The 24,661-nt window shown below is 42.6% G+C and overlaps 2 protein-coding genes across 3 annotated transcripts in view; both read left to right on the forward strand.

Annotated features, from left to right (window-relative positions):
• TWSG1 (twisted gastrulation BMP signaling modulator 1) overlaps window positions 1–3,261 on the forward strand; it is a 39,828-nt gene extending 36,567 nt beyond the window's left edge. The window contains exon 5 of the mRNA XM_075920970.1: window positions 798–3,261. Coding sequence (XP_075777085.1) covers window positions 798–979 — 182 coding nt within the window. The 3' untranslated portion in view covers window positions 980–3,261. The remainder of the gene's footprint in view (window positions 1–797) is intronic.
• Window positions 3,262–19,288: 16,027 nt separating this feature from the next.
• RALBP1 (ralA binding protein 1) overlaps window positions 19,289–24,661 on the forward strand; it is a 56,110-nt gene continuing 50,737 nt past the window's right edge. The window contains exon 1 of one of the 2 annotated variants that reach the window (XM_006117462.4): window positions 19,289–19,445. The gene's annotated coding sequence lies outside the window, so the exon portion shown is untranslated. Of the gene's footprint in view, window positions 19,463–24,661 lie in introns of both variants that reach the window. The other variant, XM_006117463.4, reaches the window with a different exon arrangement.

Here is a 24,661-nt window from a genome sequence, read left to right on the forward strand (position 1 = left end):
CTTGCCTTTATACCTGTTAAAGCACCTTGCACACTGGTATTTTATAAAAATTCCATTAAAAATTCTTTTAGCTCACAAAGATAAGCACTCAAATTAGGAAATGCCAAAAATAGGTTTGCATGTGCCATCTTCTCTGCACCCTCATGCATATGAATGGTCTGTATTGTAATCCATAATTGTACTGTCTTTCAAGCAATACAATATTCCTTATGGTTTTTGTACACTCCTAAAAATAAACCTGCAGCATCTGGCAGTATTGTGTAGAGCTGAGTTTACAAGTGGTAGGTCTGCCCTGCAGGTGGGAGGGCACTTCCCAGCATGAGTAGGCAGATTGGCACTGACTTTGATTGAGCTAGCATGGTAAAAATAACAGTTTGACCAACAGTAGCACAGCTGGTGGCTCAGAGAAGCTGCATATGTATCAATGGAGTCTGGGCGGGTCTGTCTATCTGTGCTGGTAATCCTGGTCCCTGTTGCAGTGTAGGCAAACCCAAAATGTTCAGTGATTCAGCCCAGGACCCCTGTATAGCCCTGTCATATCCACTCTGCAATTTACAAGGTGTACCTTGTATAGTGCAAAAAGTGGTGTTACCATATAGTTGAGAAATAGTATACGATCATAGAAGTAAAGATTACTGCTCTATGTACAAGAGGCTTGAGAGGCAAGGATGCCATTTCAGGAGAGTTGGGGAGCAGCAGCCATGCACTCCAGGACATGGCTTGCTTTTCAACCCATTCCCCAGACTACCAGGGAGTGAGGGGAAAGTACTTACTAACTTTTGTTTCCCTTTGTTTAGAGAACATGTGCACTGTGGTCTATTTTGATGACTGCATGTCAATACATCAGTGCAAGATCTCTTGCGAGTCCATGGGAGCATCAAAATACCGGTGGTTTCATAACGCCTGCTGTGAGTGTATTGGGCCAGAATGTATCGATTATGGCAGTAAAACTGTCAAATGTATGAACTGCATGTTTTGAAACACAGAAGCTCTATAATTGTAATGTGGCCAAAGCAATGTGTCTCAATTAAAAAGACAGGGATTGAGAGTATTGCATTAGTGGGATATGTTCTGGGAGCAACTAAACATGAGTGATTTTAGAAAAGATGTATAAAATTCAAAGTATAGCTGTATTTTTTTTGAATCCTGTAACCAATGCTAATTGGCAAATGTTTCTGTTATGTTTATTTTTTCCTTATTTTTAGCTGAGTCGTATAGCCAGCCTCATGCTTACTGTCCTGATTGTTTTGCTTTGATCTAAATATATTGCCTGTACTCATTTTCAGAATGTAATATCATATTTAGCAGTCCAGAATAGTGACATCTCAACAACATTCCCATCACTTAGAAGTTCCACATGTGCTCAAATAGATAATGCTCTTCTATGTTTGTTTTTTATAAGACTCCAGTATACAAGTCATAAGACGCCAGCGGCTTATGGTCTTATCCCATAGCCCAGACTCCTATTGTGAAAAGGATGTCACAATTCACAGTGAGAACAGTTCATTTTTGTCCACCTCAAAACAGGAGCTGAAATAGATAAAATCCCAGTTCCTTAGAAGGATGTCCCACCCACCACAATACCTTGTGTGTGACATAATTCCTCTAGCTGTTACCTGCCTCCTTTCCTACAGGCAAGGTATAGCATTTAATAAAGAAATCGTGTTCCCATTAGTGGACTCTTACAAACCAAAATAAAGCTGGTAAATTTTGTCATGTCCACTTCCTATCACACACTTCATAGGCTATCCCTGGAAACCTAGTGCTATGCTGTAAATTTGAAGGCTATTATGAACAGAAAAAAATAGCAAGTACAAACTGGGAATTAAACTGCATATCCTAGTAGGCTCAGCAAGTTGATCTGTTTAATAGTTGTCATCACATTCGCACACTCGGTACTGCTCTGTGGAGCACTTATTCTAATTGTTTGGTTTTGCTTTGAGATGGGTTTTGATTTTGATTTATGACATAAAATGGCTTATTGCCAGAGTAATTATCTTCTGAGACAAATGAGCATTCTCTAAGTATGGAACACTTGGTCCATTTTTCTTGTTTTAATATATGGAATAATAGGCAACTATGAATTATAATACAATTACTATGGTACCATTAGGTTTTTCCTGTGGTGATGACATAAAAACCACAAGAATAAAGCCTGAGTACCTTGTGATCTCACCAGAAGCTCATGACCGTGTTTATTACAACAATATTTAAACATGTATTAATTTTTATATAGATGAATTTGACTATTCCTGTTTCTCCCTCTTGCCCAATCTCTGAAGGTCAAACTGCCTCCTAGCAACATGTTCCTATACATTGAGATCCATTAATTTCAATTCTCATTTTATCTGAAAAAATGAGGGGAATTTTTATTTCTCCTAATACAACTCTTCAGTTAAGAAAAATCTAAACATGGCTGCTGTTGTGCACGACTTAATTTTTTTAACTCTTTTCCGGGTATAAAGAATTATTCGAAAGCTGTGGGTTTTCTTAAGCATTTAAACTAGCAGGAAACAAAACTTCTTCCTATTTAAAATGGGGATTTATGGGAAAGATTTTTGAATTCATGGCTTCTGGGGGAAGAGCAAAGATCAACCTTAACTGAAGGAAATGTTATTTCTTTTTATGGTTTGTTCCTTGAAACTTCTCCATTTTTTGTGGAAAGAAATTCTCCATGATTTTCTTATCGTGAAGGGGGAGAGAGGCTATGCTTATGTTGTGATTATGTATTTTGAGTTCTTGAGCATTATACATTGTTTCTGATCAAGAATTAATAAAATGTTTTACAAGTGTTTCTGCAAATCAGTGACACACTGAAGGCTTTGAGTTATCATATAATGAATTATTTGAAATATGAAATATAATGTGTCAGAATCTTAAGATGAATCAAGATTCGTTGTCTTTTTGGAACCCTCAGGATTTATGACATCACCCTTCTTACATTATAATTTTACTTCAAAATCAAGTAGTAAGGATAAAGAGGGTGTGTGAGTAGGAAGACAGAACCTTGGTTTTAAAGAGTTAAACATCCATAAATATTATGGGAAATCACAAAAAGGTAAATTTTCGTTTTTCAAAGTTTTTGCTAGTGAGGACAGTCCACCTTAAATCGAGTTTGTTCTATTTTTGTAATGTATGATGGTCTCCAGAGAGTCTGTGCTGTAAACTCAGTGTGTATGAAAATGATCTATGGCAACATCAGATGTATTTTCATATATTTCATTTGTTTAAACAAGTATTTTAATAAATAATGAGATATTATTTGAGTTGTGCTTATTATCACTGCTACTTATTCCCAGTCTGTCAGGGCAAATACTTTTCATGGAGCTGGAATATAAATTGTCTTACTGATTTTACTAATTTTAATCCTGTGACTATAGTCTCAATTAATAACTTACTGTTTCTTAAGGTTTAGTGACAAAGTGCTTCTTAGCAGCTGGAAAAGTGTTTTACAGATAAAATTGTAATTTTGCTTCTAATTGAATGTATTTACTTTATGTAAAACAAGAAACTTACAAAATGGAATTCGTATAACATTCTGGAATGTTCTTAGTTATGAAAATCCCATTATAAGAGACTACTATGCAATTTACATGACACGGAGGGGAAAATAATAAATATTTTATTGTTGGGACACATCTCATTTCTGCCCTAATTGTACCAAAGCACTTAAACACGTGGTTGAAGTGAAGCAAGTGCATAAGTATCTTGCCGAATTGGGATCTTATCCAATGGAAGCATCTGAGCAACTCATATCATTAAACACTCACTATAAAATATTAAATACTTAAGCATCAATAAAATATGCCCCCATGTAACAATCAGTGGCACAAATTTTAACAATTAGGCTCTCACTTAGATTTCTAAAATCTATAGAAATGACATGTAATTTGTGGAATAGCAATGTAATGCCAATGTAGTATTTAAGGAAGTGTGTTTTATAATTGAATTGCCATTTCATTTTGTAAGTCATATATTTTAAGAAAAATGTAGGGAGCAGATCATATCTGCTCCAGTAGTTTGCTCTGACAGCATATGGGGAATAGAACTAAGGATGTGAAGTAACGGTTAATTTACTAGTTGAGTAGTCGAGGGAAATTCCATTGACTACTCAACTAGTTAATGGGAACTTCTATATTCCTCATTTGAAATGTACAAGAGACCCTGCTGAGGCTCTTGTACATTTAAAAGGAGGAATGCGGAACTCCGCGTGTAGCCCGGGGACAGCAGGAAGTCCTGCTGACTCCAGGCTGCACGTGGCGTGCCAGCTTTGAAATGTACAAGAATCCCCAGCATGGACTCTTGTTCGTTTCAAAGTGGCAGCGCAGCATGAAGTCTGGGGTCAGCTGCCAATTTGAAATGCCACATGGAGCCAAGGTCAGGTGGGGATTCCCACTGATCCTGGGCTCTATGCGGCATTTCAGCAGAACCTGGGATCAGCTGGGGACTCCTCAGCTGACCGTGGGTTCCGCACAGCATTTCCCCAGAACCTGGAGTCAGTGGGGGACTCCCCAGCTGATCTTGGGTTCCGCGGAAATGCCGCGCTGAAGCCTAGGATCAGCTGGGAAGTCGCCAGCTGACTCTGGGCTCCATGCACGGCAGCTCTGCACAACTGATCCCCAGCTCAGCTGTGCAGTTCTGCCCCTTTGAGTGGTGTTTCAAAGGGGTAGTGCCGCACAACTGAGCTGGGGATCAGCTGTGCGGGTCTGCCCCTTTGAACACTGCCTCAGTGTTTCAAAGCAGCAGCGCCACACAGCTGGTCCCAGGCTCAGCTATGCAAGTCTGCCGCTTTGGAGTATCCCCTCTTCCCTACCCCCCCCCCTTGCTGCCTCTATCTGATTTTTGCTTTTGCTTATTGGATAGTCGACTAGTCCTTAACATCCCTAAACAGAACTGTGCTGCAGTGGACTAGGGTTGAATTATCTCTGTGCCGGTTCTCCATGATAACCCTACAGTGGTTCCTCTCGGAAACCTCAGTCCAGAGGGAATCCTGATAGCAGGAGGGTTCATTCAGAGATGTAGGAGGGAGTCTCTGTGGTGCACTGTGGCAATTGGGGCCTGCTTGATAGTGTGCAGCAGCCTATATCAAGCTGCCATAAACTAGAGCACTTCTGAAACTGCTTTAATTTTCACCATGGGAGCCTTTCAGTACCTGGAGTAACCCACAGTCCCAAAGGTGAAAAGGACACTTCAAGCCACCTTTGCTCCACCTTACCCTGAGCTGCACCTTCTGTGTTGCACTTCAGGATGGCACAGCACAGAATTTTTATATGCTGGATTTAGCCCAGTGACCCTGCACTTAAATCCCATTGACTAAGACTCTCAGCTGGTGTAGTTTGGCTTACCACATTGACTCAATTGAAATATATTATATTGGCTTACCTTATTCAATTGAATTACTCTAATGTGCACCAGCAGAGGATCTGCCCCACAGTGTCTAGAGCCAGTCTGTATTTTGACATCTAGAAGATCATCCTACATGCCCATCACTACTGCAGCGCACATGTCAGAACACATTACTCTTTCTCTGGTTCCTGCAGTCTTCTTTTCGTTTCACCAGATCATAGTACAAATTTCCTAAATCTTGTCAATACCTTGTGTGACTGAAACTCCCTTGTAAAAATCATACAATTTATGCTGAAAACCTGGAATTTCTTTTCAGAATCAAATAGTTATGTCTTTTGTTGCAGATGCACTCAGGCATTGCAGAAGAGGGCACACAAAACTCTTAACACCCAATGCTGTCTTATCACTTGTTTGGACTCCTGTCATGCCTTAGGAAAAATACACTCCACTTTCCAATTCTTAAGAAATGGATATAAGGGTGTTCCTCACCATCGGAACAAATTCCCTTCAAAGCCTAGACCTACACTGGACCAGACAGGTCGAATAAGGTATGCAACTCTAGCTACACAAAGGCTGTGTCTACACTGGCATGAATTTCCGGAACTGCTTAAAACAGAATACTATTCCGTTTTCAGTTTTTCCGGAAAAGGAGCGTCTACATTGGCAGGCTGCTTTTCCGGAAAAGCCCTTTTCCCGGAAAAGCGTCTGTGGCCAATGTAGACGCGCTTTTCCGGAAAAGACTACTAGGCTGTCTACACTGGCCCTTTTCCGGAATAGTGTTCCGGAATAAGGACTTATGCCCGAGCGGGAGCAGAATAGTTTTTCCGGAATAGCAGCTGATTTTGTACAGTACAGCGTCGTTGCTTTTCTGGAAATTCAAGGGCCAGTGTAGACAGCTCGCAGCTTATTCCGGAAAAGCGGCTGATTTTCTGGAATAAGTGGCCCAGTGTAGACACAGCCAAAATGTATAGCTGGAGTCGGCTTACCTTAATCCGAGCTGGGGCAGCATCCACACAACAGAAGGAAACTGCCAAAGAGGTGACACTCCAGCAGTCGCTAAAACTGCTCCCTATCGTTACTGCTGAGGGAAAACACACACCTATTGTGGAGTGGACATGAGCAACACATCTCAAACAACATGTGTTATGAAAAGATAACTGTCTTTTCAGTCTGTTCATCAGAACTTGACATTTCCATTTCAAGGTAGGTGAATGGATGAAGTCTTTGAAGGTGGTTCCATGCATAACTTCTCATTCAAAAGAGGGGGGGGGTGACAGGTGCTCATCATCAGAATCCTTTTACTTCACTAAACACTCTTTTTGTTCCTGCATAAGCAAAATAAGTATAGAGAGTACGGCAAGTTCCCCCCAACACCCACACCCACAATGCTGTTGAGCAGCCAACTAGCTGACTCTCACTCTATGTTCAGCAGCTGAAGAAGGTGAAGAAGAGGACATCTATGCCCTCAGCTGATAATGGAGAGGCAGCCTCAGGCAACCTTCTACCTTTTAGCAACCAAGGCACCAGTTCAAAGCACTTTCCTAATTGAGGGGCCAAAGCAGCAGAGGCAACCTCTGTTACTTTTTTTCCCCAGTCAGCAGAGTTGAGCCTGATTCTATAATGTAAATTGGCTGGGGTCTTCATGTTGCAGTAGTTCTTTTCCAGGGTGCAGGCAGCCTGCCTCCAACAAGTATAGCGGTAGCCAGACCACCATAAAATAAAATCATTACTAAACTGTTTTTCCAAGCATTCTCTTCAAAAGCATCTTTTTAATTGACCCAATAGCATTGTACTTTGACCATAGCAAAATGTCTTGTCTTTTATTAAACCAATGGATAATTTTTAAACTGCTGCACTACAAAGCAGCAGTAATAGTGAATTTAGGGGCAAGGAGGCCTCTCAAAGCAAGTACTGCAAAAAATGCCATAACATCAGGAAAACAGGTTTCCTCTAGCTCCTCCAAAAATCATTCTCTAACTGTGCATATTTTTTCTTATTTCTTTCCAAATCTGCCAATACCTTGTCTAATCCTGTTCAAAGTATTGTGTTCAGAACAATGAACATGTAATTTTTCTGAGTGGTATTTTATTCTGCTTTGGCCATTACTTTAAATGATAGGAAAAAAAAGTCATGTAGCCCTTTAAAGACTAACGAGATGGTTTATTAGGTGATGAGCATCCATGGGGCAGAAGAAGTGGGTCTGCCCCATTAAAGCTCATCACCTAATAAACCATCTTGTTAGTCTTTAAAGGGCTACATGACTTAGTTTGATTTTTCGTAAAACAAACAAAAAAAACCCACGGCTATTTCTGTGTTACTTTTTACCTAACAGGACTGAAACACCTTAGCTGTTTCAAAGTTTTTGTTAGCTGACAAATTAGAAAGTGTATCAGCAGTCTTAGAGCTGTCACATTATTGTATTCCTTAGTATTTGCATTATCCATAAAGCTACTCCCAAGTTATCCGTGATGTAGATTTTAAACTTAATTGTAATGAGATAAACTCAGTGCAAAAGCTAACTTCCATTACAATATGACCTTATAGATCATTGTTGCAACCACTCTTCTATATTTGCAACACATTTTGTACCAAATGTGACATGTAAGGGGTCTATGGAAAGGTTATGATTTGCTTCGCTGATTGTGCTATTTGTATGTGTCATGAATCTGTTTATTTGGGTATAACACCCCATTGTTTCACACGTCCCTCGCACCCAGGTGGCTTCGTGTTGCCCGCCCCGCCCCGCCCCTACATATCTGCCATGGGGCCCACAGGAAGCTGCCCCTATGCCTCTGTACATAGCACTTAGTTCGCCCGCCGGTGGCAGGGAGGGGGTCAGGGCCCACCCACATCCCAGACCCCAGCCCAGGGCCCTAACACCAAGAACCAAGCTCCCGGTGGTAGCAGGCGGAGGTTTGCCCCTAAACGCACCTGCTCACGGGCTCCACGACCCCACCCTGGACCACTTCAACCCTGCCACTGGGGTCCCTTTCAGCCCCCCTCAGGGGAGCCCTCCCCCCTCATCTGTTCCCCCGGTCCCATTACCTGCTGCCTCCACCTGCTCCCTTTTGCCTGTGTTCTCCCTCCCACTTTTGTCCTATTCCCCACTCTCCCGCCCGGCGTGTGATGTCGGGTGCACTGGTTGGCCTGCTGGACCTTCCGCTCTGCCCCCTTCCATCGCGCTGGTGACGTCATGGGATGTGACCAGCCGGGGGCGTTGCCCAAACACCTCCCCAACCCCCATCTGCCGTGTTGCCGCACTTACCTGCCCCTTCCCCGTGAGCATCCAGTGGCGCTTGTCTTGCCGCCGCCCGGGCCAGTCTGCGTGCCCCCCTGCGGTGTCCCAACCCTCTTGTTGAGGGTAGTGGTGGGGTTGCCTCGCCCTGCCACAGTATGCATATATCATTTTTGTATTTGAAGTTATGAATAATACCCAGGGCCAAGGGTGAGATGGTCACTGAAGGTAGGATAGTGGGGTGGAGATCCTCCAGTGGCCTAATGGGTAAGGCATCAGACTCTGGAGCCTGAGAGGTTCAAGTTCCCCTCTCCTGTCAAGTATGCCTACAAAGCATCTACACAGCACATCTTAGAGGAAGTGTTAAAATGAATTGGTTAATCATGAAATGTTGAACTAACCATGGGAGATGCCCATCTACACTGAATGGACTTTTCTGTGAATGTTCCATATGAAGTATAGGAAATGGCCACTGCTGTGACTAAGTAAAGTTCTCCATGAACTTGTGACTTGCCTATATGACTCCATCTTTACCTGTAATTTTTCACAGTAAGAACAATGAGATTCCCCCCTCATAGCAGAAGCTATAAAAGTCCCTGCAAACTTCTCCATTTTGCCTCTTTCCTGCTCTAACGTCTCTACTGCTCAAAACTCTGGACTATGGACTTGTACTAATGGGAACAATCTAACCAAGAGATCCTTCCAATGATTTGGAAACAGCCAGAGACTTGACCTAAGCCAGCAGTTTGTTCCATCACTGCTACAAGCCTGAACCAAGAATTGTGTAAGTATTGTATGTATTTGATTCCTTTAACCAATTGTAATTGTACACTCTTTCTATTTATAAATAAACCTTTCAATTTTAGATGCCAAAGGATTGCCAACAGGAAGATTCATGGATAAGATCTAAGTTAATATATTGATCTGGGGGTGTGGCTGGGATCAGAAGAATCTTTTATTTGATGAGATTGGTTGTAAAGAACCACTTAGCTCAGATTCCTTTGTTTTTTGGGGTGCTATAAAGACTGGACTGCCTCGGGAAACTGCTCTTATGACTACTTGTTAGCCAGGGTGGTGAGACAGAAGTTACTTTGGTGCAGTTGGTTTCATGTATTTTATGGGGGAATAACCAACAGCTTTTTTGGGCGTTTTTTGCCTTATTTCTTAGCAGTGTGACCTGAATCTGGTATTCTTGGTTATGACCCACATAATCATGGTTACACTATTAAATGTAATATTTACAGGTAGCAGTAAAGTCTTAATGGAATTAATCAAACTTCAGTCTCCATCATGGATTTATGGCAGGTTCACTTGCACAAGGCTTTTTTCACCGTATTGAAACATATATTTTATTATGTTTATGATATAGCTCATAATTCAGGTCTCACTTTATATACAGGGATTTGTTGCTGGGCAGCACAGCTGAGTTTTGTGTTTTTTCTACACTGAAACATGAGCAAATGTGAACATGCTTACTTTACCCCTTATGCCTGAGATTGAATTGATTTCCATCAGTTGTCTAGTACTTTTCACTTCGGCTGCGTCTAGACTGGCATGATTTTCCAGAAATGCTTTTAACAGAAAAGTTTTCCGCTAAAAACATTTTGGAACAGAGCGTCTAGATTGGCACGGACGCTTTTCCGCAAAAGCACTATTTGCGGAAAAGCGTCCGTGCCAATCTAGACGCGCTTTTCCACAAAAAAGCCCTGATCACCATTTTCGCAAACAAATCTGAGCTGTCTACACTGGACCTTTTGCGCAAAAGCTTTGCGCAAAAGGGACTTTTGCCTGAATGGGAGCAGAATAGTATTTCCGCAAGAAGCACTGATTTCTTACAGTAGGAAGTCAGTGCTTTTGCGGAAATTCAAGCGGCCAGTGTAGACAGCTGGCAAGTTTTTCTGGAAAAGCGGCTGATTTTCTGGAAAAAACTAGCCAGTCTAGACACAGCCGAAGGCTTTGATAACTGCTTTGATTGGAAGAGCTCAAAGTTCTTTACAAAAGGTTTGATGCTCACATTACAAATGGTAGAGCAAGGTGGACCTGTGGCACAGGCAGGACTGGTCATACAGGGTATGTCTACACTGCAGCATTTTTCTGGAAAAACTATACTTATGTCCACACTGCTATTGCGGTTTTTTGACAGAAAGTTGAAAGAACGCAGGGGGGTTCTACGACAGCGGTAAACCTCTTTCTATGCGGAAAAAGGCATGTGTGGATGCAGAAGAGGGAGTTCTTTCGAAAGAAGAGGCCTCCAGGAAATAACACAGGTGCTCTGGTGGCCATTCCGTCTACACTAATCACAATTTAAAGGCGAGATAGCACCCAATGAATGTGGACGCTATCTTTCGAAAAAGCAGATCACTTTTTCCTTGCACTTTTGCTATGTAGACATTCTCTTTTGAAATAAGCTTTTCCAGAAGATCTTTTCCAGAAGATCTCTTCCGGAAAAGCTTCTTCCGAAAGAAGCTTGCAGTCTAGACATAGCCACAGAGTGATTACCAGTCAAGAACTGAACCTAGCTCTCCTACTTGCCAGTCCTCTGCTCTTACAACTAGATTTGCTGACTTTCTGAAGACAGTAGAAGCTTTCTATTGCTTTAAAAAATGTCTGATAAGGGTTTTTTTTTAACAAAATTTCATGCAGCAAATCTATCCCTCTGGTCTTCCCAGCTGCCAGCATCCCTTGGATAAAATTCTTAATAGGAAATAATAAAATTGATCTTTAACTTCTGATAACTGAGCTTAACAAAACTGAGGGCCAGACCCTGACATGTTCTCTTGAATCCTGGGGGAGGGAGGTTAAATCGCTGTTCTGTGTGGTGGGTGGATGTTGTTTTTTAAGGCAATTGCCATTTAGTATCCAAATGTGAACTGATAAATTGATTCTGTTAACCTCTTAGGGCAGTTTCCTTTCTTTATCTCCCTTCCCCCTTTCTCCACAAGCTGAAAGATGAATGTGACCACATCTGATCAGCAGTTTTGATCTTTTTTGGTGCACAGAACATAAGACTGGCCATCTAGCCCAGTATCCTATCTTCCAGCAGTGGCCAGTGCCAAATGCTTCAGAGAGTGTAAATGGACCAGAGCAATTTATCGAGTGAACCATCCCATCACCAAGTCTCAGCATCTAGTCAGCAATTTAAGGACAACACCTAAAACATTGGGTTGCATCCCTGACCATCTTGGCTAATTGCCATTGATGGATCTATACTCCCTGAATTTAGATCTCATTTTTTTTAACTCGGTTGTTCTGTTGGCCTTCACAGCATCTCCTGGCAACAAGTTCCACAAGGGTGGCTGTCTTGTCTGGAGAATTATTTCCTTATGTTAATTTTAAACCTCCCGTCTATTAATTTCATGAATGACCCTTGGCTTATGTGTTATGTGAAGAAGTAAATAATACTTTCTTGTTCAGTTTCTTGATATCATTCATGATTTTATAGATCTCTGTAGCATCCCCCTCGGTCATTTATTTTCCTAGCTAAATAGTCCCATTATTTTTAATCTGTCTTCATACAGAAACTATCCCATACCCCTAATCATTTTCATTTCCCTTTTCTGTACTTTTTCCAGTTCCAGTATATCTTTTTTGAAGTGGGGTGTTGAGAACTGCAGAAAGTATTCAAGGTGTTTGCATACCATAGATTTATATATTGGTATTCTGCTATTTTCTGTTATATTATCTATCCACTTCCTAACATTGTTTGCTTTTTTGCCTGCTCCTGCACATTGAGCAGATGTTTTCAGAGAACTATTCACAGTGGCTCCACCGTCTCTTCCTTGTATGGTAACAGTTAATTTAGATCCTACCATTTTGTACACATAGTTTTCCAATGCGAAATTACTTTGTATTTATCAACATTGTATTTAATTTGTCATTTTGTCTCCCCGTTACCCAACTCTGGGAAGATCCCCTTGTAACACTATGCAGTTTGCTTCAGCGTTAACTATCCTGAGTAATTTTTTGTCACCTGTAAACTTTGCTACCTCACTATTTACCCCTTTTTCAGATCATTTATGAGTACGTTGAACAGAACTGGTCCTATTTAGCTCACACCATTCTAAAAACTGTATATTTCTGCCCTAGGTTTCCTATCTTTTAACTAGTTACTGATCCACAAGGGGACTTTCCCTTTTATACCTCGACACCTTACTTTGCTGAAGAGCCTCCCTAAAGTGTGAAAGGTAAATAATTTGGCTTTGCATACAGAAACCTTGTCTACACTACAGGTTACATCAGTCTAACTTGTCATGCACAGGTGTGAATAATCCACACCTCTGAGCAACCTAAGTTTATGCTGATCAAAGTGTCACTATAGATAGCGCTATGTCAGCAGCAGAGCTTGTCCCATTGGTGTTGTTACTGCCTCTCTCAGAGGCAGGAGTTAGGAAACTGATGGAAGAGTTCTCTTCTTTTAACTTAGAGCCCCTTCTTCAACAGCGCTAAAGCAGCTGCCACTGTAAGTGCGGTAGTATAGAGACAGCCTGCGTTACCTCTTAATTTTAGTGTTCAAGTTTACCAGTGGTTGTCTCCTTGGATTCCCCCTGCAATATTGAGATGCATGCTGCAAAGATATACTACATTTTTCTCCTCTGTCAGCCTCTTTCTCTTTTATTACTGTGGTGTTGGTAACAACTCCGTAGCTGGATGGTGCATTGAGCTTTCCGGTTCAAAGAGGACTACAATCTATGATTTATACTTTAATGCTAGAATACAGTCTTCAAATTTACCACGATAACTCTTCATGGGACTAGATTTTCTGTAACTCTTTCAAAAAACCTGCTTCCTTGGAGACTGGACTGGCTTCTCTGGAACTGGTCTAGCCTGTCAGTTCAGCATGTATATAAAATCTTCCATTAAAGGGTTTTCATGATTCCTAAACAACTGCCTTTCCTGAAATAGTGTTAAAGCTGGCAGTAAAGGGAATGAACACAGCATTCTTACTTTATACAGCTGTGCTTTTCTTAGTCTCTAAACACACCATTTCCAAGACTCCAACCTGCAGTTGTACTTCTGAGGCTCAGCAGTAGCAGCAAGATTGAATTCCAGAGTGAAGACTTGCCATTTTAGATACCCTACCCCAGATCTTAAGAGTTCTCTCTTGGAGACAGCCAACAGTAAATGTAATGAGGTGTAGGGTGTGAGTTTATTTCTGAGATAACTGGGAGCCACAGGTAGAAATTGATATAGTGAATTTCACATAAAGGTGAACTGGAATCTAGTGCAGTGTAATATGTTTTCACCCCATCTCCTTAGAAATGGGGAAAAATTCATTCTGCATTAGTTAGCCAATGGCATGACTATGGGCTTTCATTGGGGATTCATGCAGGCCCTTGTCATTCTTGGGAGTTGTGTGTTCTGGGGAACATCATCTAAGAATAGGGATCAATATAAGCAATCATCTAAAACAACTCCAAAGGCTAGTGAAGAAGCCTTAGTTTTCTCCTGTTGCCACCTGTATTGTAGCCTTGTTTGACAAAAAAAATTGCTTGTAATATTAAACCAACAGTCTGTCTTTCACATTAGGATTTTCTTCTAAAGGAATGTGTGGGAATTGATTGGTTAGGAAATACATTGTAGGACAATACCTCTATGCTCATGAACACTAATTAGAGTGTTTACAACACTCCCTTTTGTATTTTCCACTGAATAGAGAAACACAAATTCCTGTGGGGGGACCCTTACATTACCACAGAAAGTTGCACAAAGAATCCATTATGTAAAGATCAAGGAATACTGAATCTCAAGTGAATAAATGAAGCAGGTGGCAAACTGCCACAGTATTAATGTGTCCAATAGCTCTACGATCATGCTTGAAGGCTGTGAAAATGAGTCAAGAGTGCTACTTACTGAAATAAATTCCCTTGTTGATTAGAATCCTGAAGAGAGATTCCAGATATGCAGGTATTTAACATACCCAGAAACTCTCATTTAAAAAGAGGAAGAGTACAAAATGTATTTAGGGGACACACAAACAAAGTAGCCATTGAGATGGAAGATGCATTTCCTGGCACCAATCACGTACTCAACCAGCAGACAAATTATTTCTCTATTCTTCTAACAAGGACAAAGACAAACCAAACAAAAAAAAAAACAAACAAACAAAAAAAGGGTTCCTTGGCAAAAGCAAAAGTCAAAATATATTTGTTGCATTTTCCATGCTACCAACATTTTTTAGGCATATATAACATGACTTAGTCTAATTGAATTATGGCAAATGCTAGGGTTGTTTTTTTTAATTTAAAAATAAATCTGTTCAGAAGAGCAGATGTGCTGCTGAGTGGCTAGGTGCAGGCCTGTTTAGTTTGTGTCACATTACAATTTCTCTTTCTGCCTAAGAACTGTTGTTTTCTCCAGCTTTGCTTTGTTAGGAATTGACTCATGGATAGGCACTTGGCTGGGCAGAGTTATTAATAGGGATGTGAATGTTTAACTGGTTAACCAGTAAGCATCACCCTTAATGAGTTGTGGCTAACTGGTAACTGGTGGGACTGGAGCAGCTTCCCACCTCTTGCAGGCAAGGGGCTGCTCCAGTCCCACATGGGCATGCTGCGGACAGGGGATGGTCTCATCTGGATCAGCCCCTGTCTGGGTCGGGTCCAGGTGCCCTGCAGACAGGGGCTGCACTAGTGTCTGGAACAGCCTCTGTCCACAGCGAGCCCAGGCAACTGTGGACAGGGGCTGTTCTGGCAGGGGATTGGAACCAGTGGCTATTCCCAGCATGGGGCTGTGAGCGTGGGGCTGAGGGCTGCTGCAGCTAGGCTGGAGCGGTCCCGACCCAGATCCTGCTTTGTTGGTTAACTGAGTAAATGTTAAGTTGACCTAACGTTTAACCAATTAACTGATTAACTGGGATTTTGCTTCCGTACGTAATAAAGGTGAAAATTCTCTGCAATGTCATCCTTAACAGAGAACCACCCAGCTGCAAGAGGTTCTCATCGTGCCCACTACTGTGCTAGCAGGAGGAGGAAGTGAGACCCACAGTATTTCTCTTTCTGTGGGCAACACGGACAACACATTATTTCAAAGTGCAATTTTCTAGCAGATAAGCTCCTCGAATTGCACTGTATAATGTTGTTAAGAGAATGGAAGAGGTCCACTGCACAAAGATGAACACACTTGCATGAGTCCTAGGATGGCAATTATTGCAGAGCTATCGAAATGGTTGATGCACAGACTAACAATGTGATGGTTGTTGTGGCTGATAGTGTTGAAAGATCCCATCTGCTTTTCGAGGAACACTGAGAACTTTAGCGAATTAAAAGTACAGTGACCTCCCCACCCATTGATTCTCTAAACTATGAGGAAGATGCGGAGAATGTGGTGGACTTTCCTCTCCAAGTAAGATCAGGCAGGGAGAAAGAACTGTGTTACCTTGCCCCAGCATGAGGAAAGTTTTTATACTTCAGAAGAGGGGCAGGCAAAAGATACCAGTTGCTGCTCTCAAACGCCTCTCCTTGTCAGCAGAAAGAAGAGGTTTTGGCACTTGTATCAGAAGGAATCTATATGTGCAGTGAACCAAAGAGGGACTTGGCACTGTGTATATGAAATGCCTATCACTGGAAACTGAAAAGCCTAAGATTTTTTCTCTTGGGTATCAGCCATAATACCCACATTTACTTCTGCTATATGAAAACAGAACAAAACATCACATTTCCATTTATTTACAGATCACAAACATTTATTATAAGCTTTTTTAAGACCTGCAATATTGTCTCATTAAGTAATTATTTCTTACTGTACAATTAATTACTGCACTAAATAATGCCATTTGCAAGGGAAAAATAGTATCCAACAAAGGTATGTGTGTGTGTGGGGGGGGGGGGGGGGGAGGAGAACATAGTACTGTTTTGGATATTTCCAAAGTGCCTGTCCAGTAATGGAAGAACCATCTGGCTCTGTTCAATCAATCAAAAACACAGATTCTACTAACTCACAAGTAAGGTCTACCTATTACATTAGAAAGGATGTACAACTCACTGGAATATGGAATTACTAATGTTTTGAACAGAACCTTGGTTAGCTAAGGCTCTGCAGTATGTTAACATTTCATATGTATTGTACTACATAGAAGTGGGGTATCAATTCTACTGTTAAGATTAATTAACTTTCCAGTGTAATCTTAACTTCAGACCTTCCTGCCTTTGAGACATGTATGCATGCAGAAATAATTTTAAAGGCCTGGTTTCTAGTCAAAGGGGAATTTTTGGCAAAGCTGAAGAATTGGACAAGAAGTTTTTGTGACATGAAATGCTAAAAAAAAAATGAGGAATTTCACTTTCTGAACAGTCTGCTAATTTTAATTTTCTAAATCCCAAACTCAAAATAATCCAAAATGATTCTTCTTTTAACCTTAAAAGGGCTTAATTACATCTGGCTCATAGGATTATATCTGCTACAGTCTGGGGCTTGCTTTAAAGATTTTTTTCACTAAGGGCCTTTGAACACTGTGTCTTGAAAACTTGTGAAATTTGCCATTGGTCTGCAAAGACTGCAAGATGCCTGGTTGTACAGGAGGCTGCAAGTTTTGCTAGCAAACTCATTCACCTTCACGAAGGCTAAAAACTCCACTGGTAAGACCTGTTGTGGGTCTCTTTTCACTTATAATTAAATTACAACAACAGAACATATGAACTACTTACAGCAAGATTTCAATTATTACTGGGCCAATTCATTCCACCCTGCACTCAGATCCTATTGGGGTCCGACCCTCCCCCAGACTACTGGGAGGATCCAAAGAGCCCTGGACATCAAGTGATTCCAGGAGACAAAGAAAAAGAAAACAGGGATGGGTGTGAGAGTCAAAGGGCTAAAACAAGGGAACTGAATAGGAACACCGAGCAGAGAACCTCGGACAGCGCCCACTGCCCCTCGAAGGTCTCGAAAGAGCCAGCAGACGCTGCCCAGTGGATTTCTGCCCAGATGTGTGAACAGATGCAGGAGTGGAAATAGGCCCCAGTAACAGGCCCCTCCCTCAATCAGCCTCTGCTCCCTGGTTTTATAAATTGCCATCTTGGTGATAGCCAGGAGGAGGTTGATGAGGAGGTCCCATGACTTTATGGGGCCATGGATGGGGTGTGTGTAAATTAATAGGTATGAGGGGAAGTGCAGCCAAAACCTCAAAAAGAGGTTCTGGAGGAGCCAAAAGAGGGGCTGTAACCTAGCGCACTCAAGCTAAATGTTCACCAGGGCCTCCCTATCACCGCAGAAGGGGCAAATGTCAGGAACGGGTGAACCGTGCCAAGTACACCCCCATGCTCACAGTGCCATGGAAGATTCTCCAACTGATGTCCCCGGCGGGCCATGGAACCAAGGAGGAATAGAGACTGGCCCACCGGGGCTATGCACTTAAATGCAAGCAAGATAGGGCCCTCTAGGAGAGAAAGGTCTATGACAATATCACTTTGTGGAGACTCTCCTATGTTCCCAGATTACCCACCCAATGATATTTCCTCATTCCTTAGAAAAAAAGGACCTACTCTCAACCTGATCCTTCTAGCCGACCACCCACAATCTTTCATATGGATTCTGATCACAGTTTATATGGGGGGGGGGGGCAGGTAGGGAGAGGGGCTTAGATGCATCCAGAAAGACAAACCTTATCTAGAACAAGGATCACATGATGGGGGCAGAGAAGAGGGGATTATACCTATGTAGATGGGAGGGGAATGCAAGGATGGATGACAGGTACTCTTATTTCTCATGCCTGCCCTCTGTGCTTCTGTTATTCACTTCCAAGTCTTCCTCCCATTTCAGCTCTGGGCCCTGCACTCTTTAGCTCAGCCCCTCTCAAGCTGATCTGGAGTGCTGGCCTCTTCCCATTGTTCCTGGGGGATGTCAGTCTTAGGATCCTGATTTCTCATAGAGCCATCCCCTTCCTTTTGATACTGGAAACTAGCCAACCAAAACCCTCACTGAGTTTTGAAAAGAAGCCAGCATAGACTCACAGAATCATAGGGTAGGAAGAGCCCTTGGGAGGTCTTGGAGTCCCTCCCCCCTGCCCAAAGCAGAATCAATCCCAACTAAATCATTCCAGCCGGTCCCGCCCAGTCCCCTTACACCATACACCTCTGGATGCAGCTGGCACCAGCTCTGCCTGAGCACTGTGCCCAGAGGAAGGCCTGGTGGGATGGCCGGGGGGTAACAGAGCGAAGGGCAGGTGGAGCCTGTGGGCAGGACCTGAGCTGAGAGCACCCAGGCAGGTCACCCAACCTCCTCCTGTAGGGGTGTGAGGTTTATAACTGTTCCCCAGAGGAGCCGCTCCTCCCCCCACCGGCCTCCAGCCCCATCCTAGCCCTGTCTCCAGGGGCTTCACCTCCCCTCCGCTTACCCCTTTTTGTGACTTTCTAACCCCCGCTAAAAAGTAGTCAGCAGAAAGTGAGGACATGGCGAAGGGCAGTGGCTTCAGCAGCGTTACCGAGCATGCTCAGTGCAGCCTAAGTAGCACATTCCTACAGGGCGCCGCTAGATGTTACACACCTGACTCTGCTTCAAGGGCTGGAACTACTATTCCCAGCATGCCCCGCGCGGGCTTCTCCCACCGACTGGGAGGAGACATAACTGCCTCCAGCCGTGCGCACGCGTACTCACCGACCACGCGCCTGCGCAAAGCCCTCTCCTCGCCACGCTTGCGAGAGGCATGCGCGTTTCCATCCCGCTGCTTGCCGCGGCCGTTGCTCCGCGTCTGCGCAGTCCGCTCTTTGCCCTCCCCTGGGGCAGAGGGAAGCTGGGGGAGGCGCATGCGCATTGACAGGCTCGCGGCATTCACGAATCCGTACCCGTCCTTGTAAACGGGCGGCGGAGGCGGAATGGGGCGCGAGGCGGGGCGCGCGTGAGGCCGAGGCGGAGCCGAGCCGCCCTGCAGGCAAGTGGAAATCCAGGGTCAGTGCTGGGGTCGCGTCGGCTGGGCGGGGTCATCGCCCCCATTTCCCAGGAGTGACTTCCGGCCTGGGGGGGTTAGAGTGCGGCCCTCGGGGGTGGGGGGCACCGCCAGGGACCCCTCCCCCCCGCTTCGGGGACCTCCTCCTCGCCCTCCCAGGAGAGGCGTTTGCACCAGGGGCCATCGCCACCTCCTCCAGGCTGCTGCCGCCCCGGGGGCTGTGGCGGAGCCCCGTGTCCCGGCGCAGCCGGGCAGTGACATGGGCCGTGTGTTACAGCCTCTCTCATCGCCCCAGCCCGGTGCCCTCGGGGGTGGGGGGGGGGGGAGCGCGCCTAGCTTTGCACCTGCTACTCTCTCCCAGGGGTGAGTATCGTACTTCCCAGTGGCGGGTGCCAACTCCCTGCACCCCTCCTACACCCACATGGGTGTGTGCTGTGAAACACGCATGAGAGTCTGTGCTGCTCATAGGGCACCAAAGGGGGAGGACTGTCCTGGTTTTTAAGTGCTACTGGCCTGCTGGTTGGTTTTTTTTTTTCCCCCATCCACTTACCCTTTATTTCCTTGAAGTTGGAATTCTCTCATAATTGAGACAAAGCTGCGATCAACCTCTTTACGTTGTACATGGTGTGCTTGGAAAGTACCTAACAGGCCGTGCACACAATATCAGACGTTGACAGTAATTTGTTGTTACAGCTGTGCATGGTTTCTGTATGGTAGTCCCTGTTCCTAAGTGTTTGTTTTCTGTTAAAGGCAAATACAATGAAAGGGGCAACAGAACACAGCAGGAAAGTACATTAGGCCAAAGAACATCTTATTCTGGAAGTACTGAGATTTGTGGTTATTCTGAGGCGTTTTTACAAGTCATGGGTAACATAAAGAACACTGCCTTCTGTACTAATCTTCCTCTTTTTTAGGAGGGAGAGGGGTTGTCAAATTCCATTGCTGTAATAGAGCAGAGTGGTCTTGTTCACAGAGAAAGTGATAAACAATCATATGTAGCACTTAAATGCTCTTGATCCACTTCAGACAATATACACATACATACAGCATCACTAAAATGCATATGCCAAGAAGCTTGAAGATGGCAGTCAGGTGGCATGTAGTATGGTTCAGAATAACGGGAGGGGAAATTATTAGGGCAATGGAGGTCAATCTCTACTCTCCCAAAATTTTATGGGTTCTTAATAATCATATAGATGTGGATGTAGCCTTTATTGTAAACTTTTGTAATGTTTGACTTCTGGTATAGTAATAAGATGTATTTGTAGTGCTTAGGAGCCAGAGTTATAAATCAGCCCTTCATTGTGCTAGGTACTGTACAATCACAACAAAAAGAACACTGCCTTCTGTACTAATCAGCCTCAGAGTTTTTGCTTTAGGAGTCTTAGAGATTGAGACAACAGATGGATATAGACAGAAGGGGGACAAGTAAATAATGAGACAGCATTGGTCAGCATGTTTGGCAGTAGTGTGTGCACTACTGAGCATTATCATGTTTTCTCTAGGCATCACAGCAAAAGCAGAGTTTTGAGAAGGGATTTGAAGGTGGATATTTTGCAGATGTTTAGAGATTGGCTTCCCAGTGTTTGGGGCAGCATGAGAGAAATAGTATTCTGGAAAAAACACGTACTTCAGATATTTGGGTCCAAAAGTATGACAATATAGTGTGGATATGGGTTCAGGTTCCAGTTCTGCAACAGGCTTCCTGTGTTGCATGAGCAAGTAACTTAATCTTTTTCTGCCACAGTTCCCCATCTGTAAAATGGGAATAATAAAACCTCCTTTCTCCTACCATTTTACTTGTCTGTTTAGATTGTAAGATTATTGAGTTTGGCTTGCTCTACATGCAATTTTTGTATTTGTAAAACTTTCAGTTAGGGATATATAATTTTTTTATACAAATGCTTAAATTATGTCCCCACTTTTCATAGTATAAAGAGGCCTTTTAGCATTATAATTTATTCCCTTTCATGTATAAAAATAGCTAAACTTGTGTAAAATACTTTTTATATTGAATTAATTGGGTCTACGCTAGATGGGTTAGACTGCTCTAACTATACCAACATAGTTAAAGCTCCTCAACTTTTATATGCAGAGTATGTTTATGCTGCATCTAGCACATTGTGATTCTGATATTAGTTGGAGCTTATAGACACTAATCTAATACAACTCTAATTTTTACAAGTTTGTTGTTTTTTAAAGTTTATCCACTCTTATGTAAGCAGGCTGGACACCTGCTAACACTCTTTATGCAAAGCAGGAACTTGTAAAAATTAGAGTTGTATTTTTGTACTCTTTTTGTGTAAAGAGGAAATGTCACTACGCATTTTTGCGGTTACCTTTATTTGTTTTTATCTGGGTCATCCCCTAGAAATCAAAGTAATATTTTGGTATTGTAGGTACACTACACTGAATATTCTCATGTGTATTTGGACTTGTTTAGGTTATTGCACAATGATCACTTCCTGCTTTGCATCAAGAGTTTTAGCAGGCAGCCCAGCTCATGCTGGGTGCAAGACCAAACCCTGCTGCAGCTCTTCAATTTAAAAGGCAGTAGGAGCTGGGCAGTCTGTCCCTGGCTCCTACTGTGTTTTATATTGCAGAACCGCAGCGGGGTTTGGTCCCACACCCAGTGCGAGCCAGGTCTGAACTGGGCTCCCTGCGTGTGCCAATTCCTGCAGAGCTGCCTGCCCCTGGTGCTGGTGTTCCATGGAGCCACCAAATTCCCCAATCCCTCTGCTGCTGCCTCTAATAAAGAGGCAGCAGCATGTAATATAAAGGTGGTTTGTGGGAGCTGGCACATGCGGGAAGCTGGCTTTCTGTGGAGCTGCCTGACCTTTTTCCCACTCTCCCAGTGTGCTAGCTCTCTATCAGAAGCAATAGCATGGGGGTAGGGAGGCAAGTGGGATGCTGGGCAGCCTCTGTCCACGGGGAGTTCAGGTCCCCCTGCTGCTGCCTCTGTATCAGAAGCAGTAGCCCAGGGCAGCAGGTGGGAGCCGGTCTGCTCGGGGAGCCAATTTTTAAACTGGCTCCCCTCGCAGACTGGTTCCTCCTGCCATCCTGTGCTGTTGCATCTGATATAGAAGCAGCAAAGTAGTGTGGCAGGGAGCTCCCCAGGAGTGATGCCTCCAGGGAGAGCATTTTAGTAACTGTGTAAATGCTAAAAATTGTTGCAGCTACACAATTACTAAAATAAACAATATCTAACATCCCTACTTCATATTTTGTTCAAAAGTTAGTCTGAGGAAGTTGTGGAGTGTGTTTAATTGATTAGGTTTTATTGATAGGGTTAAAATATATGCAGTGGGAGAAGAAATGGTCCATTTAAAAAATGGTAAAGTGAGAGAGAATATTTTAGAAATCCAGTGGATTACTTGAATCTAATGACTTTTGCTTTTCTTGTTCATTAGGTGTGTTAACTTTTATAAATTCTTTTATAAATTCTATACAGTGTGCTTCATATTGTTGCTAGTCTCCTTCAAAGTAATATCAACTGAGAATTCTTTCACAAGAAGCAAGTGGCTCGGTTCTTAAAATGATTAATTCTGAAATCTGGCAGTTTAATGCTCTCAATTCACGTAGCAACTCAAAGACTTATTGGTCGTAGGGTTTATATGGCTTATTTTCAGAACATTCTTGAGATGGCTTTACAAAGTTGTTGAGGAAATGAAATACGATTTGAGGGATGAAAGTTAGGAATGGACAGCTGGGTGGACTTAACTGCGAGCCTCGATGGTTAATGTAACTCTTGAACTGAATCTTGAATTCAAATCCTAGTTGGTCATATAGAAGAACGAATTTGATGACTCACCATAGTTGCTAGGAATGTGGTAACATTTGTGGTCTGTTCATAAAGTAACCTAGAAATGGAATAGCAGGGCCATTTGCAGGTCACAAATGAGGTACATTGTTATACCCATCCTGTGCTCTGATTTTAACTAGTGCTTTTTAAATTTTTAGTGTTCTTTAAAGTAAAAGATTAATGTTAAAAATGATTTCAGTTCAGACTTCAGACGCATCTACAGTATAGTTAAACATATGACATACATTTTTGTATCATAACTGCTAGTGGTGTAATTCTGTGTTTTTTGTTTTTTGTGGGTTTTTTTGTTTTTTTGTTTTTTGTTTTTAATTAATAATTAGGCCAGTATAAATGTGCATTTTACCAAGATAGATTTTTCTCCTTTTCCATATGGGAATAAACTATACTAATTTAAGCATCTTTATACCAATACAACTGTTCATGCTGAGAGATCGTGCCATCTGCTTTCGCTATACTGGTATAGTTACAGTGGTACAGCTTTTGGGTGTGGACAAGACCAGTGCTGTTGATACTAATAAGCTATATTCTTTCACTTATAAAATAGCCCATAACCCAGGTTCAATCAGTTTAATAATCAAAGATAAATCAGCACAATATAGAGACTATACATTACCAATCTCTGGGAAATAATCCTGCAGCAGCTTGTCAAAGAATTATTATAGAAACTGTTTTATAGCCTGCTTGTTTACGGCAGAGGGAAAGTCCAAAAATTCAACTGTATTAGCACAACACTTTCCTACTTTCTCTTATGTAGTTCCATAAATTTGCAAAACAGAGATGTCTGTACCAACATGACCAGAACAGTAAGTGGCAGATGGTGCATTTCTCACAAGCATCAGCAGAACATACATCTTATTTTCTTACAGATTCTGTACATGCAGACAACAACACTACATGTACAAAAACAGAAATTGCAACAGTTTTGTTACTAGTAGTTTACCATAGTAAGATTAACAAGAATACAGTTAATAGTTCTGCATCTTAGATTATATGATACTTTATTTGTTCAGTATTAGCACTTTCTTATTTTAGTTGCACAGCACATCTTATTCTGTCAGATTTGTCGTTACAGCTGTAAAACAATTTACAGTAGACTTCCGATAATCCAGAACCTTTGGGATCTAGGTGGTGCCGGGTTATCGGATATGCCAGACTATCAGGAGATACTATAAATTGGTGATATACATATATAAAGTGTTTTTAACCCTTTTTATTGTAGCACAAACACTGTCCATAGTCACACAATGCCAGTGGCAGACTGACTCGGTTCCATCTGGTTTCGCTCGGTTCAGCTGCTGCCGCTGCTGCCTTGTGATTCGTTTTTTGCCTCTTGTCATTTTGATGCTGGACTGTCGGGAGTACCGTACCGTGGATGCCG

This window comes from Pelodiscus sinensis, chromosome 2 (genome assembly GCF_049634645.1).
Source record: "Pelodiscus sinensis isolate JC-2024 chromosome 2, ASM4963464v1, whole genome shotgun sequence".
NCBI classification, from domain to species: Eukaryota; Metazoa; Chordata; order Testudines; family Trionychidae; genus Pelodiscus; species Pelodiscus sinensis.